Raw genomic sequence first — 18,504 nt, 5'->3', positions numbered from 1 at the left:
TAGATTTGACTTCAGTTGAAGAGACTTCAAAGGCCTGGAGCTGAAAGATCATTGTATACCCTTTCCTGGAGTGTGAATTTATGACCCTCTAATTTTACAAAAGTAGCAACAGCAGAGACAAACTACTGATTTACAGGCAGTATTACCCTGGGAATTTCATTAGGGACCTATGCATTGGGTTCTCTGGGAACCCAAAAATTGAATCATAACCAAATGTCTCACACACACACACACACACACACACACAATGTCACCATACGTATTGTTGCTTTAGTAAAAGGAAGGCTTGGCAGAAGCCATGAGTTTGAAAGATGAGTTGGTATGAGCCAGGTAGGTAGGATGAAGAAGAACCTTCATTGAGGAGTAAGAGCTGGGGCTTGGAAGGTTGAAATGGTGAGTTAGAGAACCTGATGTTCTCCGTGGGGAGTAAGGCATGCCTGGGGCAATGAAGAGGGAAAGAAGGACAGGGAGTGTGAGTTCGTAGGTGGATACAAGTGTACTAATTCCATACACTGGTATAGCATTTGGGAGCTTGAGAAGCACTATCACATCCATTCTCTCACCTGGTTCTGATGGCTCAGTGAGGGGGTAGGATGCGGAGAGGACTCACTTCTAGATGATGGAATGGAACTGGGAAGGGTTCATGGGATCAATTCCTAAGCCATGGAGCCAGGCTTAGAACCAGATGCTTTGACCCCTGAACTGTAAAGAAACCATTCTAGCATATCGGGAACCAAACAAGGTGAACATGTGGATGGATGGATAGATATGTAGGGGTAGAAAATGTTTCCCTTCTTCTAAGTTCTAAGTTCTTTAACTTCCCTAATAATTAATTGACAGAAGACAGATTGATAGAAGAAAAATTAATTTGGGGTGTATGGGAACCCTGTAAAAATATGGGACTCAAAGGAGTGACCAGTGCAGAAGTGACCAGCGCAGTGACCAGCATACACCTTTTAGACAAAGAAACAGTAAATTTGTGAGGAATTGACAAGATAAAGGGACTTGGGCTTGGAGCAGTAAATTAGTGAAGAAGTAACAAGGTTGGTTTATATAGCTTCTCGGCTCTAAATTCCCTATTTCTGGTGGTAAGGATGCCATCTTCCCTCCCTGTATGAGGAAGGTACTTTTCACAAGGGAGATTTATCTCCTCCTTCCAGGAGGACAAAGAAGGGTCACAGTGTCCTTCTTGAACCAGCTGTCTCTCAAGTAATTTTATTTTATTTTATTTTTTTCTCAAGTAATTTTAATTCAAAATAATCATTAGGTCAAAGTGGCATATTTTGGGGTGGCATATTCTGCTCTCCTTCAGGTAGATGGGATGACAGATGGATGGATGCATGCATGGATGGATGGATAGACAAACAGATGAATGGATTGTGGAAACTAGGATATCAAAAGGAAGTTTGGGGCACTTGGCTGGCTCAGTTGGTAGACCATGTAACTTGATCTCAGGGTCGTGAGTTTGAGCCCTACATTGGGCTTAGAGCTTATTTTTTAAAAAGAAAAGGAAAAGAAAGGAAGGAAGTTAGAAGTCCTGCATTCATCCAGGTGAATAGAGAATAGGTCTGTCAAGGAGATGGATTGCTGAAATATAGAAGCAGTGGAATTAATAAAACTTAGTGCCTGAGCAGATGTAAGAATGAGAAAGAAATAAGAGCTTAGAATGACACCCAAGTTTCTACTCTAGATGATTGAAAGACCACAAGAGGAGGAGCAGGCTCACACCCTAGAACCAAGAAGGTAGGATTTGGGATGATGAATGATTTGGAATGATGAATGTAGGATTTGGCATGTTAAATTTGAGTAAAGCCAGAGATTGGTGTCCAATAATCAGTCTGTATCAAAAGGTCTGGAATTCAGGAAAAGCATCTGGAATATAGAGGAGATTTGTTAGGTCATTCACAATCAAAGATTAACATTTTGGGGCACCTGGCTGGCTCAGTCGGTAGAGCATGCGACCTTGATATCAGGGTTGTGGGTTTGAGCCCCATGTTGGGTGTAGAGATTACTAAAAAATAAAATCTTCAGATTGTTTAAAAAAACAAAACAAAACGAAGACTAATATTTTTTTTACAGGTGTTCAGTGTAGTATTATAAACGTTGCAAAGAGGACCAAAAGGGTGAATGGGGTGGGGAACAGTTGACCATAGCAAGATGTGTGCATTTGTATTACAGGAATATAATGAAACGCAATTCAGACTTTGAAAATGAGTGCCGGCCTTGTTCCCCCTTCAGCGATAGTGACACCTGACACCCAGGGCACTTACCAAGGCCAGGTCAAAATGAACTGGGCCTTGCCTGCTTTCTGTCATGGATCCCTCTCTGCTACCCAAAGAGGGAAGCAGAGATACTGCTCTTATTTTACAGATCAGAAAAATGAGGTCCAACTGTCCTCAGTATCATGTGCAAGGTCACCCAGCCAAGCAGCAGAGCCTGGTCGCAAGCCTGCGTCTGCTGACACTGGAGTCAGGCCTTGTCACTGCCACGCCGTGTTTTCTCTCTCTGTAATTTTCTTAACTGCATTTCCCACGATAAAGAGGTATTACCGTAAGGAAAAAAGAGAAAAGAGAAGGTTGCTGATACAGGAATGACATGACAGACAGTCCAAAGTTGGCCCCCCACGCTGGCCTGTCAGGGCAGGAAAGCCACAGCCGGAGGAAAGCCTTCCCTACCCACTGGGAGAAAGCACAGGTGACAGACCCCTTTGGGAGCCTCAGGCCTGATCACCCACCACCTTGGGAAGAGTTTAGGGAGCTAACCCGCTCCCATCCGCTGAGCCACCTCTGTCTTATCCATGCCTGGAGCGATCCTTCTGGAGCCTTCCGGTTGGCTGCTTGGGGTGTGTCCGCAGAACTCAGCCAGGAGGCCTCGCAGAATTCTCCAACTTGGCTTTGAGAGGTATTTAGAACCAATCCCACAGAAGGGAAAACCAAACAAAACATGACCTACCAGGCACATGTAACAATTTGTTCCTTTATTTTGTTTTTTCTGACAGTAGATGCAATCTATCATGATTCTGAAGTGGTTTTGGGCTGGTGCCCATTACGTTGTTTTGCCCAGAGAGGCACGCCAGGAATGAGCTAGAAGGAGACACAAGGCCCTGAAGTACCTCAGGACGCTTGTGTGGCGGACGAGAGGCAGGGACTCTTGGGCCTCTGGAGTGAAGCTGCCGCCAGCCCTGTGGCAGTTCTCCCCGTTGTCCGCCGACCCCCCTTTGTGGCTGCCCCCCACTTGGGCCTCAGCGAGCCATCTGTCTCCGCCATTGATTCCCTTCCCTCAAGGCCGAGCTGGTAGCTTCTCAGGGAAAAGCAGGTACTAGTCATTTTTCTCTGCCAGGAACTCTGCTGCTTTGTGCAGAGGATTCATTGCTGAAGCTCAAAAAAAAAAAAAAGGTTTGGGGAAGGATGGGGAGGGGGTGTTCAGAGTCACCTTGAAGAGCCAGGCCCACAGGGAGCCCCACCGCCAGCCGTTGCCGGGAGAAATGTCTGCTCCTCAGCTTCAGAGAAAACCATGGGCTCCAGTTCCCAGAGACCACCCTGTGAATTGAAATGAGAAAGAACTGGGAGAAATTGCAACTATTTTGAGCTCCGCTTCTGAGACTTATTTTAGGAAGCATTATTGATCATCCTGCGGGGAAGCCGTCCCCCGCCTCGGGGCCGTGTCCCCACGTGCCCGTGTGCGGCCTGGGCCTGAACTGGCGGCGGCCTGGGGGTCCAAAGGGGGCCGCGGCCCAGGGGAAGAATTCGGATTGAGGCTGCTCTGTGCCAAAATTAGCCCAAGTTTATGAAAAGAGCCTTGTTCCAGCTGCCCTGGGAACCGTAACTTGGAAGCAATTTTTTGTGCCTCTGAAGCCTTTTTAGTAAATGAATTGTGTCGGAGCATGTGTGACCCTTTCTGCATTGCTTGAATATACTTCTCTGTCCTTTTCTCAATTAGTTGCCATGACCCGGAGCACCTTATTAGAACATTGTTTTTCCAATCACAATCTTTTTTCCCCATCGGTCACCACGTCACTGTGACTACTGTCTCTTGAACCTTCTGCCCTACCTTTTCATCTCCCCCAAACGAACCGCAGGGTTCACCATGGCTCCCTGCCTCGAACCTCAGGTCACCGTGCGAAACGGTTCTCAACCCTCCGCTGGTGCGCCAGAGCTCTTTCTAGACACATCCCGGAATAGACTGAAGTGTCCTTTCCCTCAAAGGGATCACACTGGGCAATCATTTCTACTTTGTCGGGCTCTCTTACCCTTAGATCTCCACCCTGCCACGTGCCCAGGCACCCTTTCCTCTTGCGTCTCTCTGTCGCCCTCGCTCCCCACATGCGTGGACCAGCAGCTTTTTATTTTGAACTTTATGGATGAGCAATGCCCTTGTATCTTCTGTATGGTTGTCACTGGGTTTCTCTCCCTGTTGAATTTGCTGCAACCTTTGAGGTAGGTGGGGGAATGGAAGGAAATCTCCTCCATGGGCCAATGTTGAAGAAAAAATGATTCCTGGCACTTGTTAAAGATGGTAAGGCAAGCCTCATTCAGGGAGACTAATACAACGAGTATTTGTTATAGGGAAGAGAGATGGGCTCAACTCTGAGCACAGAAAGGGCTAGCAGTGACCGACAGTCAAGGTGCAGCATGGGGATTGGTGGATGGAAGGAGGATTCTGGCTGAATGACAGGATTCTTTTTTTTTAAGAGAGACAGAGAGAGCAGGGGGAGGGGCAAAGAGAGAGGGAGAGAGAGAATCTTGAGCAGACTCCCAACTGAGTGTGGAGCCCCACTTGAGCTCCATCCCATGACCCTAAGATCATGACCTGGGCCAAAAGCAAGAGCTGGTCCCTAATCCAACTGAACCACCCAGACACCCCTGATTTGACAGAATTCTTGCTGAAGGCAAGCCAAGGTGATAGCAAGAGTGAGAGATTTCTCCCTAAATGCGCCTCAACAGGATTCTTGCTTTACAAAAAAAAAAAAAAAAAAAAAAAGCACTAAACCAGCCAAGGACAGAGCCCAAGGGTGAGGCCTAGTTGAAAAGAAGACCTGCAGGTGAAAGTTGGGGCTAGGCAAGGATCTCCATCACCAGCCTGAAGTCCACACTTCAGGAGCTCAAGTTTGCTTTTCATCTTCTAACCTCTTTCTTCTGACTGCACACATTGAATAACACAACAAAGAAGGCCTGGTTGCCTTTATTCATGGAAGTTCAGAACCGTGTAGCTTCTTGGAAAGCCACTCTTTGTCTACTCCAGGGAGTTTCATCTTGAGTTTGAGAAAGGGGGTCTCCCCCGCCAAAAAAAGTGGAGAGTTGTATTGGTGTCCTAGGATGGCCATAACCAATTACCACACACTGGGTGGCTTAAAAAAGCAGAAATGTATTCCCTCATAGTTATGGAGGCCAGAAGTCCAAAATCAAGGTGTTGGCCAGGGCTGTGCTCCTTGCAATGGTTCTGGGAAAGAATCTCTGCCTGGCTTTATATGATCTCCTTGTGTGTCTGTGTCCTCTTCACAAGAGGACATTCACTAGTCATGGTATTTAGGAGCCATCCTAAATCCAGGATGATTTTCATTTCATGGACTAGGAAGTTTATAAACAACAGAGATTTATTTCACATTCTGGAGGCAGGAGGTCCAGGATCAGGGTGCCAACATTGTTGTTGTTTTTTTTTTAATTTTTATTTATTTATTTATGATAGTCACACACACACAGAGAGAGAGGCAGAGACACAGGCAGAGGGAGAAGCAGGCCCCATGCACCGGGAGCCTGACGTGGGATTCGATCCCAGGTCTCCAGGATCGCGCCCTGGCCCAAAGGCAGGTGCTAAACTGCTGTGCCACCCAGGGATCCCCATTGTTGGGTTTTGAGTTGCAGGCTGCCAACTCCTTCCTGTGTCCTCACGTGGGAAAGAAAGAAAGGAAGGAAGGAAGGAAGGAAGGAAGGAAGGAAGGAAGGAAGGAAGGAAGGAAGGAAGAAAGAAAGAAAAGAAAAGAAGGAAGGAAAAGAAAGAAAGAAAGAAAGAAAGAAAGAAAGAAAGAAAGAAAGAAAGAAAGAAAGAAAGAAAGAGAAAAGAAAAGAAAAGAAAAGAAAAGAAAAGAAAAGAAAAGAAAAGAAAAGAAAAGAAAAGAAAAGAAAAGAAAAAGTCTAGGGAGCTCTGTAGGGTCTTTTCTGTAGAGTGCTAATCCCATTCATGAGAGCTCCACCCTCATGACCTAATCACCTCCCCAGAGCCTACCACCTCCTAACACCCTTTGGACATTAGGTTTCTTTCTTTCTTTCTTTCTTTCTTTCTTTCTTTCTTTCTTTCTTTCTTTCTTTCTTTCTTTCTTTCAGATTTTATTTATTCATTCATGAGAGACACACAGAGAGAAAGAGACAGAGAGAGAGGCAGAGACACAGGCAGAGGGAGAAGCGGGCTCCATGCACGGAGCCCGATGTGGGACTCGATCGTGAGACTCCAGGATCACACCCGGGCTGAAGGTGGTGCTAAACTGCCAGGCCACTAGGGATGCCCTGGACATTAGATTTCAACATAGGAATTTTGGAGCATTATACATATCAGTCCATAGCAATCCTTAACTAATTAGATTTGCACAGACCCTATTTCTGAATAAGGTCACATTCTGAGGTTCCTGGTAGGTGTGAATTTGGGGGAGACATTATTCAATCTACTACAGGAGTAATGATACATCTGCTTATGGAGAAGAATCAATATATGCCCTACCACTCTACAACCCCACTTCTGGGTATGCACCCTAGGGAAATGAAAACTTGTGTTCACACAAAAGCCGGTCCACAATTGCTTTTAGGGACTCTATTCATCATTGCCCCAGGCTAGAAATGGGGGAACTGGTGAACAGACTGTGGTGCATCCACACAATGGAATACTACTTGGTGATAAAAAGGAGTGAGCTTTGATATATACAACAGGATGAATCTCAAAGGCATTACTGCATAACAGGAGCCAGTCTCAATGGGCTAAAATCTGTATGATTCTGTTTGTCTGACATTCTTTTTTTTTTTTTTTTTTTAGGCTCCATGCTAAGCACCTCTGTATGACATTCTTATATTAAAGATTTTATTTATTTGAGAAAGAGACAGAGCATGAGCAGGTGGGAGGAGCAGAGGGAGAGGGAGAAGCAGGCTCCCCCTCTGAGCAAGGAGCCCAATTCAGGCCTCGATCCCAGGACCCTGGGATTATGACATGAGCTGAAGGCAGATACTTAACCAACTTGAGCCATCTAGGCACCCCCCAGTATGACATTCTTAAAAAGAAAAAAACTTAGGGGCACCTGGGTGGCTCAGTTGGTTAAAGCGTCTGACTCTTAATTTTGGTTCAGGTCTTGATCTCAGGGTCCTGAGATGGAGCCCTGTATCGGGCTTCGTGCTCAGTGAGGAGTCTGTTTGCTGGTCCCTCTCCTTCTGCCCTTCCCCCACTCATGTGTATGTGTGCACACGCATGTGCTCTCTCTCTCTCAAATAAATAAATGAAATCTTTTTTTAAAAAAGAAAAGCTATAGGGATGGAAAACAAGTCAGTGGTTGCCAGGGGTTGGGGCATGCAGAGGGTGTGACTATAAATTAGTTTTTTGGGCTGATGAAACTATTCTTTACCTTAATTGTAGTGGTGGTTCCAGGAATTTGGAGAGTTGTAAACTCCCCAAATAATTGTTTTTAAAAAACTTGTTCTAGGGGGAAGGAGCCTTAAAAGGGGGGGGAGGGGACCAATATACCTTGCTAAGGCACTGAGTTGTCCTTTATTTTTTTGTGAATGACAAAAATGGCACTAGATCTACAGTTGGTTTTTAAAAATTGTGTCTGTCCCATACTAGAAGGATAAGAGGATTAAGATCTGTATAACCTTTATGGGTGGTTGCTAATTTCTTCTTTGTACTTGATTCTTCTAATTAAAAACATCTACTTCCTGAGAAACTTCTTTTTTTTTTTTCTTAAGAAAAGAAAAGAAAAACCCTGGAGGGTGTGGTGCGCCTTCTGTGCTAGTTCAACCACGAAGGGGCCAGATTGAGCGATTTGGGAATCCTACCAGTAATTTCTGTGTGCTCACACTGGGGAACTGGGGATGACCATTATGAACTTTCCCAAAGCACCTATCTTGGAAGCCTGTTTGGCAGAGAGTTCTGTTTAGGAGTTTAATTAATTTGAACTAATATAGAGAAACATTATTCAGTGACTCATGGAAGAAACAGGCAAGCCTTTGTGGCTGACACCATGAATGCCCCACTTTCTGGAATGAGCTCCCTCAAGATGGCTCACCATGGGGCTTTCTTTTATACTCATGCTTCCTGGCCTCCCGAGGACCCCCACTGGCACGCTTATTACCGTCTGCCAAGGTGGGAATGATCTTCACCATGCTAGAAGCTCGATGTCCATCTTGAGCCCTGGCCTTCGCCAAGTGCATGCACCTTCCCTTGGTCACTGTCCAGAGACCTGTAGATAATGTGCAAAATACTCACAGATGTTGCCAAGGGAAGCCAGCCCACTCCACCACCCATCTTCATCTCTGATCTAGGCTGTCTCCCACCATCCAGAGCTGTACTTGTCCCCATCCTACCCTCTCCTAACCCAGGTCCCCCACCCTGCTCCCCCTGTGCCATCTAAGTCACTCCAGGCTTGCTGGGTCGTGACGATATTCTCCCCAATTGACAAGCAGTGGTGATACTTTCTCACCCCTCACTCCCTGAACCGTTTCTCTTCACAGAGGTGTCCTCATGTTGCCAGCTCACATCCCTGAGAGCTTTACCCCACCCTCATGCACTCCATAAGGATGGGTAACTAGAACAACTGGAAATTTAACGTAGGTCCAAAGCAGCTTTCTAAGGAGAAGACTCCCTCTGGGTCCCTTCCTCCCATTGTCTATCTGGAGCCCTTTAACACTCAATCCCAGTACACTGGAAGGTAAGTAAGCTGGCAATCAAAGCAGAGAGGGCAGTATAAGGAAAACAAAACAGCTCATCAGAATGTTCCATCAAGATTCACAGAGGCGTTCTTTAGAGCACCCCTGCCCCATCCCTCATCCCTCTCCACCTCTCCAGCAGCTCTGTGCAGGCATCATTACCACCCCATTGAAGACAGAATTTTTTCAGACACTGTGGGTGGAAACCTTTGCCTTCAGCTTGCTTTGCTACTCCCACTGGCTTTGGGAAAGCAGTTTTCCATTCTGCACTGAAAGCCTAATGATATTGTCCACCAGGGAGCATTCTCTGGGGAAGCACTGAAGTTTACCCAGCAGCTAAGACAAACTGGCCTAACCCTGACAGATGAGTTTCCTTTACTCAGCCTTAATACCCCCTAAATCCAATGGCCAGTGGAGCATTTAATGAGGATTAAGTCAAAGCAGTTCACCTCCCATCATATTACCAGATGGGGCTCTTACTCGGCTCCAAAACTAAGGGCTATTCTGGAGCGGGACTGCGGCCGTCACTTACCCTGCACCCCCAGCACAGGCAGACAGTTCTCTGGGCCCCCCAAGACAGAAACCCCAGCAGCCATGAGTTATACCCCAGGCTCTGGTGTCTCAGGAGCATACGGTGCAGGCACAAGGTGGGGCTCCTTTCCACACAACACTAAATGGCCAATCTTTTGACTCACTCCTGCTGCTGAAATAATGATCCTGGTCCAGACTACTATGGGCCATTGCTGAGTTTCCTCCTTGCTGAATTTGGCCTGGAATACTCTTGTCTGAGCATACCTTTTAAAACTCAGTACTTGGTTGCCTGTGTGGCTCAGTGGTTGAGCATCTGCCTTCGGCTCAGGTCGCAATCCCAGGGTCCAAGGATCGAGTCCCCCATTGGGCTCCCTGCATGGAACCTGCTTCTCCTTCTGCCTGTGTCTCTGACTCTCTCTCTGTGTCTCTCATGAATAAATAAATAAAATCTTAAAATAAATAAATAAATAAACCCAATAGTTTAGTAACATATAGGTTATATTTTATATGGTGTGATTGATTCAGTCGTGCATTCAATCTAGTCTTCTGTCCAAAATCATAAGCCCCCTTGTGCTCAAACTGGGGAGGAAGTTTGAAGTCATGTGTTGAACACATAGTAGGTGCTTCATAAATGTTTGCTGATTTTTTTTTTTTTTTATTGCTGTGTCTAGTTTCTTTTTCTTTCCAGGCCACTGTCTTTAAGTAACTGCACCTAACAGAACAAATCAGTTCTTCAACTCTGTATTCCAGGTGGGGGAATGGGAGGTAGAGAAATGTTTATTAAAAGACCAAAGAAGGGGCAGCCTGGGTGGCTCAGTGGTTTAGCGCTGCTAAACCCAGGGCGTGATCCTGGAGACCCCAGATTGAGTCCCACGTCAGGCTCCCTGCATGGAACCTGTTTCTCCCTCTGGCTGTGTCTCTGCCTCCCTCTCTCTCTTTCTCTCTCTCTCATAAATAAATAATATCTTTAAAAAAAAAAAAAAGACCATCCTGTTTTTTTATTTCTGTCTTAATGGCAGTTGGAAGACAAGTTGCATGCTCTTGGGTTGGATCATAAAGCATACATATTTATGAAACAGTCACCATTGAATTGTGTAGATGTGAAAATGTTCTTGGTGAGAATACCGGTAAAGATGGGGTAATGAAGTGGTGGTGTGTCTTGTCAATAAGTTGGACTATTTTTTCATCCCAACCATTAGTGCATTTCAGTCTCTGCCCACCAGGTACGCTGCTGATAGATAATAATCAATAAACCGTGAATCAAACTCTAGCCCCATCATGCCTAATGTGTTAACCCAGGGGCCATCATCACCACCAAACCAATGGCCACTTTGCAAATCTGGAGCATTAAAATGAATTTCTTCTTGCTGAACCTGTTTCTTCTTGCTGAACCTGTTCTTTGTTGGTATGCCTTAGTCAGTTGCTTCCCCTGAGACCTCCCAAATGCAGCAAAATGAAGTTAGAGGAAAACAGTGGCTTGGCTGAAATTCTTTGCACTTTAATCATATCTGAAGCATAAAGCAAGATGACTGGTAGACTTTTCTGAATCCCTACTAATCATCCGCCCCTACCTTGTATCCTTGGTAGCTTGGGAAAATAAATAAATGTAGCTACTAAGCTTGGATCTTTTTTAACCCTTCAACTTAAAAAAAAATAGACTTTATTCTTTAGAGCAGCTTTAGGTTTACAGAAAAATTATGCTGAAAGTACAGATAGTTCTAATCTAAACTTGGATCTTAGGGATGCCTACCTGGTTCAGTCAGTAGAGCACACGACTCTTGATCTCAGGGTCATGAGTTCAAGCCCCGCATTGGGCATGGAGCCTATTTTTAAAATAAATAAGTTTAGGTTTTAAACCAGAAAAGTTACCATGATAGAGAAAAGGGATGCAGAATCCATGATTCCCAGAATTGTGACTTTCTGAAAAGCTGCTGCACCCAGTGTTGTCCCTCACTGGACTATAACGAGAGATTTCATATTCTAGAAAGACATCCCCATTCAAGGAAGAAATCTAGTGCATTGTCAAAACACATTCCATATTTATCAATGTACCTTTCTCTTCTGAGTTATGACCACATGTTAAATATGGGGTACCTCAGGGCACCTGGCTAGCTCAGTTGGTGGAGCATGCAGCTCTTAATCATGGGGTTGTAAGTTCAAGCCCCATGTTGGGTATAGGGATTACTTAAAAATAAAATCTTAAAAAATATATATGGGGTACCTCCCTTTCTGCATCCCACCCATCTCCATATATACTCTCCCAGGAGAATCATTTTTAAGAATGGTGTTGTTGTGATCCCTGGGTGGCGCAGCGGTTTAGCGCCTGTCTCTGGCCCAGGGCGCGATCCTGGAGACCCGGGATCGAATCCCACGTCGGGCTCCCGGTGCATGGAGCCTGCTTCTCCCTCTGCCCATGTCTCTGTCTCTCTGTGTGACTATCATAAATAAATAAATAGAAATTAAAAAAAAAAAAAAGAATGGTGTTGTTAATGGCTACCACAGAATAGTTCACCAAATGGATTTATCATACTTTACGTGGTTATTCTCTCATACTGGGATATTTAAACTGTTTTCTTCCTTTCTCTCTCTATTTTTTCTTGCCATTATAATAATGTCAGGATGAAAATCTTTGTGCATAAAGCTTTTCCTTTATTTAAGATTCTTAAGATAAATTCTCAAAGCTTAAGCTTACTAGGTCAAAGTATATTAAGCTTTTAAAGGTGCTTCATACTTAATGTTTATAATGCTTTACAAAAAAGAGAAGATTACTCTCTTTTTATTTGGAATCTATAAGATAATATTTACTCAGGAGATTTGGCTTCTCATTGTAGTATTGCTCAATTCATATCAATAGGAGTTTGTTTATTGAGTGTTCATTGCCTAGTAGGGGTGGGGAGGAGGTTAGGAGAGTCAACCAGATTGGCACTGAAATCCACTGCAGATAATCCGTGGGTGGGCATGTCTCTAGTAATTAATCAAAAATGGGAACATTATTATAGGAGATATAGGGAAAGTACCACAATTAACTCCCAAACCCACCTCCCTTCTCAGAAGGGAACAGCTTCTCCCAAGAAGTTTCCAAGACCATCAAGGTGCTCAGCCACCCTGGTGGAGCTTTGGCTTGATGTATCAAAAGATGCACGTCATCATCAACTATCTCAGCAGATCTCTTATTCCAGCTCAAAGAGCCAGTGGTTTGACCAGAATCCTGGCAGCTACTGCCACTGCTGCTGGGGAAGCCCAGCTATTTTTTCTCTGGGGCCTAACTAACCCTCTGTCTACAATAGTATTGGCTTAATTCTGGATCATGCCCTTAAACTGAGCATGAAAATTAGATTGTTTCACCCTCGTTACGGCCTCTGATTACACTACATCATGACCACTGCCCCTGTTCTGTTTCTCTGCTGCAGCCCCTTCTGAGCACCACCCAAGTCAGCTGGCTGTAGAGTGAAGGGGCAGAGAAAGAAGGGGCCGAAGAGTAAGGCACGGGTGACTAACATGACCCAGAGGACACACAACATTGCAGACATTTTAACTGGAAGGAATTTTAGTGGTCATTTGGGTCTCTTGTTCACAACCTCATTGGGGCCACAGATCTCTTGGATAATCAGATGAAAGTGCTTGAACCCTTGCTCCAGAAAAATACACCTCCCCAAATTTTGGGTACAATTCTGTTTCACAAGTTCCTGGCACCCATCTACCTAATAGAAGGTAGATTTTCATATTCTCCATTTTCAGTGAGAATATGTAGACCCCAAGGAGGAGCAGGGTCTTGCCCAAGGTGACACAGGAGATAATCCAATTCAAACTCAGCTCATCTGATTCCCAACGTAGGCCCTGTCAGCTAATACGGTGAAGTTTCCACTCTGCTGAGCCCTCTTTTGAGAGTGATGGAAAGTTAGGGTGCTTACAACCAAGGAAATAGAATCCTCGGTCATAAAAGGAAACTAAGATCAGTTAGTAATCTATATTCCTGCCTTAGATTCCTCTTTGGAAAGTAAAAGCTAATGCCATCCATTAGTTCAGTAGGTACTTACTGAGCCCCTAAAGAGCATCTCCCAAAATCTCTAACCATTGGGAGATTAATTATTTATTGAAAATTAAAACTCTTTATAATCTCAAGCCTTAAGAGATTTTCAATCTCAAGCGTCAGAGTGATTTTTTTGTGGCTTTGTTCAAGTGGTGGAAACCCCTGCCCTGAATGGGTGTCTGCAGAAGTGCTTGGTAGTTCATCTTCAATGAAAATTAAGTGTCATGATAACGAAGGAGGTCAGAGTCTGAACTGAAGCAGGGATGTAAATAGATTCTACTGCTACCATGTCCCATGTCGACTACTATTTCTGCTATTCAAAAAAGCAGAAACGTTCCCAGTTTGAGGAGAGTTCCACAACTCAGCTACTCAGGACATACATTTTATAAGTAGCAGGAAGAGAACCAGATTCCAGTTTCATCTTTCTGGAAAGAAGCAGGAAGCACTTTCGACTGATATTTATCTTCCTGGTTGGGTGCCAAGAGACAGCTTTTTATCACAAGAGGAGCCTGCTGGTGAAGGCTGGAGACTTGCCCTGAATCTGAACTTCCCTACTGACTCTCGTGTGACCTCAGGCAAAGCTCTTTACTTCTTCAAGCCTTGGTTTTCTCATCTGAAAAATGAGAATTTTCTCAGCTTGGTTTTCTCCCAGTGTCCTGATGATGTACTTACTTGTTGACTCAACAGAAATGCCTCCTCTTCCTGTCTTTTATAGTCTGTTCTTTCTTTGTAGCAAATACTTTATTCTGCATCAGGGCCTAATCAGGAGGCATAGAGCACACAATTATTTGAACAGGGGGAGTATGAGGAATTATTCAACTTTGATAGGAGTAACTATAAAGATGTAAAGAGAACTCCAGGGGTACCCGGGTAGCTCAGTCAGTTAAGCATCTGCCTTCAACTCAGGTCATGATCTCAGGGTTGTGGGATTGAGCCCCATGTCAGGCTCCATGCTCAGCATGGAGTCTGCTTGAGATTCTCTCCTTGTACCCCTCCCTCTACACTCTCTGTCTCCCCCAAATAAAAATAAATAAAATATAAAAAAATAAAAATTAGAAAAGAAAGAGAATTCCAAAGGGTATCTAAGGCTGACGGAGAATACAGAATGAAGAACAAACTTGGGAGGGGCCCCTCTCCATGGCTGGGGCTGAGACTTCACTGGAGGGTTGTGGTCATAGCCCACTGGATGGTGGAGAAGTGGGCTGGGTCTCCGGGACCAGAGCTGGTCCACAGTTGCTAGGCAGTGGAAATCGGCCCTCTGGGCGCTGGTAAGAGATGAGAGCATTGGGCAGGTGTGTCGAGTCAGAGTGCCACAGCCAATGCAAGCCCTGGAGCGCATGGTGCTACATGTGGAGGGCCAGGGCCCCAAGGTCACCAGGCAGCTAGGCGCTCTGGGCATGCAGCTGAGACAGAGCACCACCACACGTCTCCACCGACAGACTCCACAGCAGGAGAAGATCCCAAACCAGGAAGAGCAGCCCCCTACTTCCTGCTGGGTCCCTCCAGTAAATGGCTTAATGTCATACTTGCTGTAAAAAAGAAGTGCTTCCAGGATCCAGTCCATTATCTCTGAGCAGAGACTAACGGGTTACTTTGCAGCTGAGAGGCGATAATATGATAACCGGTATAATAGGTGATCAAAAATGTTTGAATTAAATTAGGAAAAGCCACACAATCTGTCAGTAACTCCCGTAACCCCTGTTTTTTTCCCCTTATTTCAGTCTCATAAATTTGACCACCAATAAACATCAAACCTCTCTAACTTCTTTTGTAATTTACTCTCTAGAAGCTCATTTCCCTCTGGGATGTTCCATTTTGTTTTGTTTTCTTAATGAGGCACATGTCTTTCTTCTCTTGGCACACACTTAAAAGAGACTCATGTAGAGGAGGGGCAGGGGGAGAGGAGGAGACAGTGGGGGAGAGGGACTCCTGCAAACAACCCAAGACCCAGTATTTCATTTTACAATTGATTTATCCACTCAAACTTGAACCTTTTTCCCCAAATTCTCTCTGTTTCATTTCAAAACCATCCATCTGTCCTTCCTAAACACTGTAGGAGTGTCCCCAAGCACTTGACTTCAAGTGGCAGTTGAAGGAGCTAGAGCTGATCCAAGAACCCCTCCTTCTCTCCCTTTAAGGAAAACACAGTGGCCACCTCAGGTCAGGGTGGGCAGTCAGTCTCCTTGGACAAGTCTGAAGGGTCCAGTCTCTGACCGTTTTTGAAGAAAACAGGCAACAGAGCAAACATCAGACTTGGAAGATAAATACCAGCACAAATATTATTCAGAAAGCTTTTGGAAAGGACCAGTCGTTTCAAGCCCGAGAATCAAACCAAGGAGAGTGTGGCATTGGAAAGGGCCCTGCACATGCGGTCCTGTGGGAAATCATGTTATTAACAGGCACCGAATTTGTGTCAAGACAATATTCTTAGGCATCAACCACCCTGTTCTTCCAAAATATTTCATTTTCTACTGAAGAATCAGATTTAATCAGTGTTCACGGTTGATTTCACCTGCAGGAATTAGCCAAACAGTGAGGTGGGGATACAGCTAAGACGCCTTCCAGGGATAAAGTGGTTTTGCAAACGTAATCTGTTTACCACCCTTCAGGAGGGCTGGGAAGATCATCCTAGTAGATCAGAAAAATGGCCATGGGAAAAACTAGAGGAACTTTATCTTTCCATCAAATTTTATGTATAAGTAGCTGTTTTATTACATATTTCTTTGCAAGTGATGGGCTTTCTGGGGGCAGTGGAACCTACAGTAGATGGTCAGGGCCCCATCTCTAGCTTCTCACTTTCTCCCCAAGCCCTGCCTTCTTACTCCTGCGTGTCCCAAGGAAATCGTGCTCTTCAGTGATCAAGAGCAATACATGTGTTTATTCCTGCATAATGAATTTGTGGGCGATGTTTATTTTCTTCTTTTTGTTTATCTGTGTTTTCCGCCATGAGCATGTGTTGTGTGTGAAGTTAAATATACATAAACATTTTAATGAAAAAAAAAAAAACCCCACACTTCTCTTCCATAAATCTTGGGTTCCATTACTGCTTGTTGTTGCCGCCTATCTAGCTGGACCCTTTGTATCCTCTTCACTCCCCCTGTCCAGATTAACTGCCAAAAAAATCAGCAGACTTCATTTTTGGAAGAGATTTATTTCTTCGCTCTCGGACTTCTAAAAACAGACCACTTTTTCTTCTACCCCCTCACCAAGTGGTGATTGATGCTACACCTGCCTCTGATGTGCCAAAACGTAAGCGATGAATAAAAGCCTTTCATGATTCTCGCACAACCTGAGGCAGGCAGAAAGCAGCAGCCAGGAGCACTGAGCCATGTGAAGATGCTCCGCGGGGTGTCATTCCGCTTCAGGCGCAGTCGTGCCAGCCGTGGGCACCTCACATCACTAACCTTTGATATGTTGCTCTGCTCTTTCAGATTTTTGACAATGAAGCCAAAGACCTAGAGAGAGAAGTTTGCTTTATTGATATCGCCTGCGATGAGATTCCAGAACGTTACTACAAAGAATCTGAGGTAAGCGCTAAATGGGATGACCTGTGGAAGAGATTCACTCAGTCATTCAACAAATATTTATTAAGTCAGTCCTGACCTGGGAGACTCGCATGCATCTCTGTGTTGATTCAATCTGGTCTCACATCTTGCTGGATTTTTTGAAGGCGAGTCTCAGAATAAAGTTCCTATTCCTCAGGGGCTTGGCTGCCACTCCATTTCCATCTAGATTTCCTGTCACCCTGCCGCTCTGCCATCCTTCTGGGCAGCACACTGTTCACCAGGCCGAACCATCCACCATACTGGCCTCCAACAAACAGCAGCCACCTCTGACTTCCTGTTTTGCCAGGACCTGCGTGACCTGCCTCCCCATTTACGTGCCTTGCGAGGGCAGGGGCTGGGTTTTCTTTGTATCTTTGGGGTGTAACACAAAGAAAATGCTCCATCCGTCCTCTGAGTGAATATTGAAACTCCAACAGCTCATCTTGACACAGAACCTTTCTCTCAAAACAGGAAGCGCCTCCTGCGTTAGGGTTTCTCCTCTTTTTTTTATTTTTTTTTCATTCTTGACTGAGAATAAATTGAAGAGCATATGTTTTTCTACAGCTTCCCCCCTGCCAGGATCCGTTGTTTACCGCAGTCCAACCTTGTTATTTTACTGTTGGTGCAAGTCACCACTGATACCCTGTTAGCACTTTATTAATGGCTGCTGGCGGAACGTGGGTGACCCCCTTGTAAATGACAGCCCCTCGCCGCCCCCCGTGATGACAGCGGATGCAGGGCTATTTTAGTTGTTTAGCAACAGGGCAGCCAATCACAGTATGTTTGGACTCGGGGTCCCAGACTCATCCTTGAGCCATAACACATGGACCTTGACACTCTTCTCGCGGATTCATTAAGGCTGATTTAAGACCTAACTAAATAAACCTGTTGAAAATGAATTCTGCCAATCTACCAACTGGGCTCCCAATGTGGTTCAGATGGTTTTGTTTTGTTTTATTTTTTCTTTTTTCCCTCCACATTTTGGGATTCTAACCTGGTCTTAGTGAATGCTTAGCTGCTTAATTGCAGGCGTGTGCTCTGCAGCTGGTCCCTTCTTCAAAAGACCCGGAGAGGCTGATGTGAATTACTCTCAGTTTGACTCAAAGGCTGAGTGTTTTAGCGTCATCTGTTTACGCTGCGCACTGCAGCCAACCACGCTCATGAATTTTCAGAAAAACCAAGTGAGATGCTCTCTAAATAACTGGACCTACAGAAGAGGAGGAGAAACTTGGCCTCCGCTTGTCTCATTCTATGGAGGAGATACTTCTGTGGTTTCATAGCAAGTCCACCAATACTTACGGGGCTTCACTGATGCATCAGAGCATCGTGCATCAGGTGAAGCTGGTGCCCCATCACCTCCGAGGCTCCTCGGGCCTGGGTGGGGGCTGCTGTCCAACTTGGGCATCCTGACCACCTGGGGAGCTCAGGCCTTCCGGGTAGAAAACTGAACTAATTTCAGCTCTTCCTCTTAGATTGCTGTGGTGTGATCCTGCCTGGG

The 18,504-nt window shown here is 45.1% G+C and overlaps 1 protein-coding gene across 2 annotated transcripts in view; it reads left to right on the top strand.

Moving 5' to 3' along the window:
• PITPNC1 (phosphatidylinositol transfer protein cytoplasmic 1) overlaps positions 1 to 18,504 on the top strand; it is a 254,520-nt gene that overhangs the window by 192,990 nt on the left and 43,026 nt on the right. For both annotated transcript variants that reach the window (XM_041726175.1, XM_041726176.1), the window contains exon 6: positions 16,893 to 16,988. In XM_041726175.1, the coding sequence (XP_041582109.1) occupies positions 16,893 to 16,988 (96 nt within the window). The remainder of the gene's footprint in view (positions 1 to 16,892; positions 16,989 to 18,504) is intronic.

This window comes from Vulpes lagopus, chromosome 12, assembly GCF_018345385.1.
Source record: "Vulpes lagopus strain Blue_001 chromosome 12, ASM1834538v1, whole genome shotgun sequence".
Classification (NCBI taxonomy): Eukaryota; Metazoa; Chordata; class Mammalia; order Carnivora; family Canidae; genus Vulpes; species Vulpes lagopus.
Note: the sequence above shows the minus strand (reverse complement) of the source record. Positions and strands in the feature narration are given on the sequence as shown.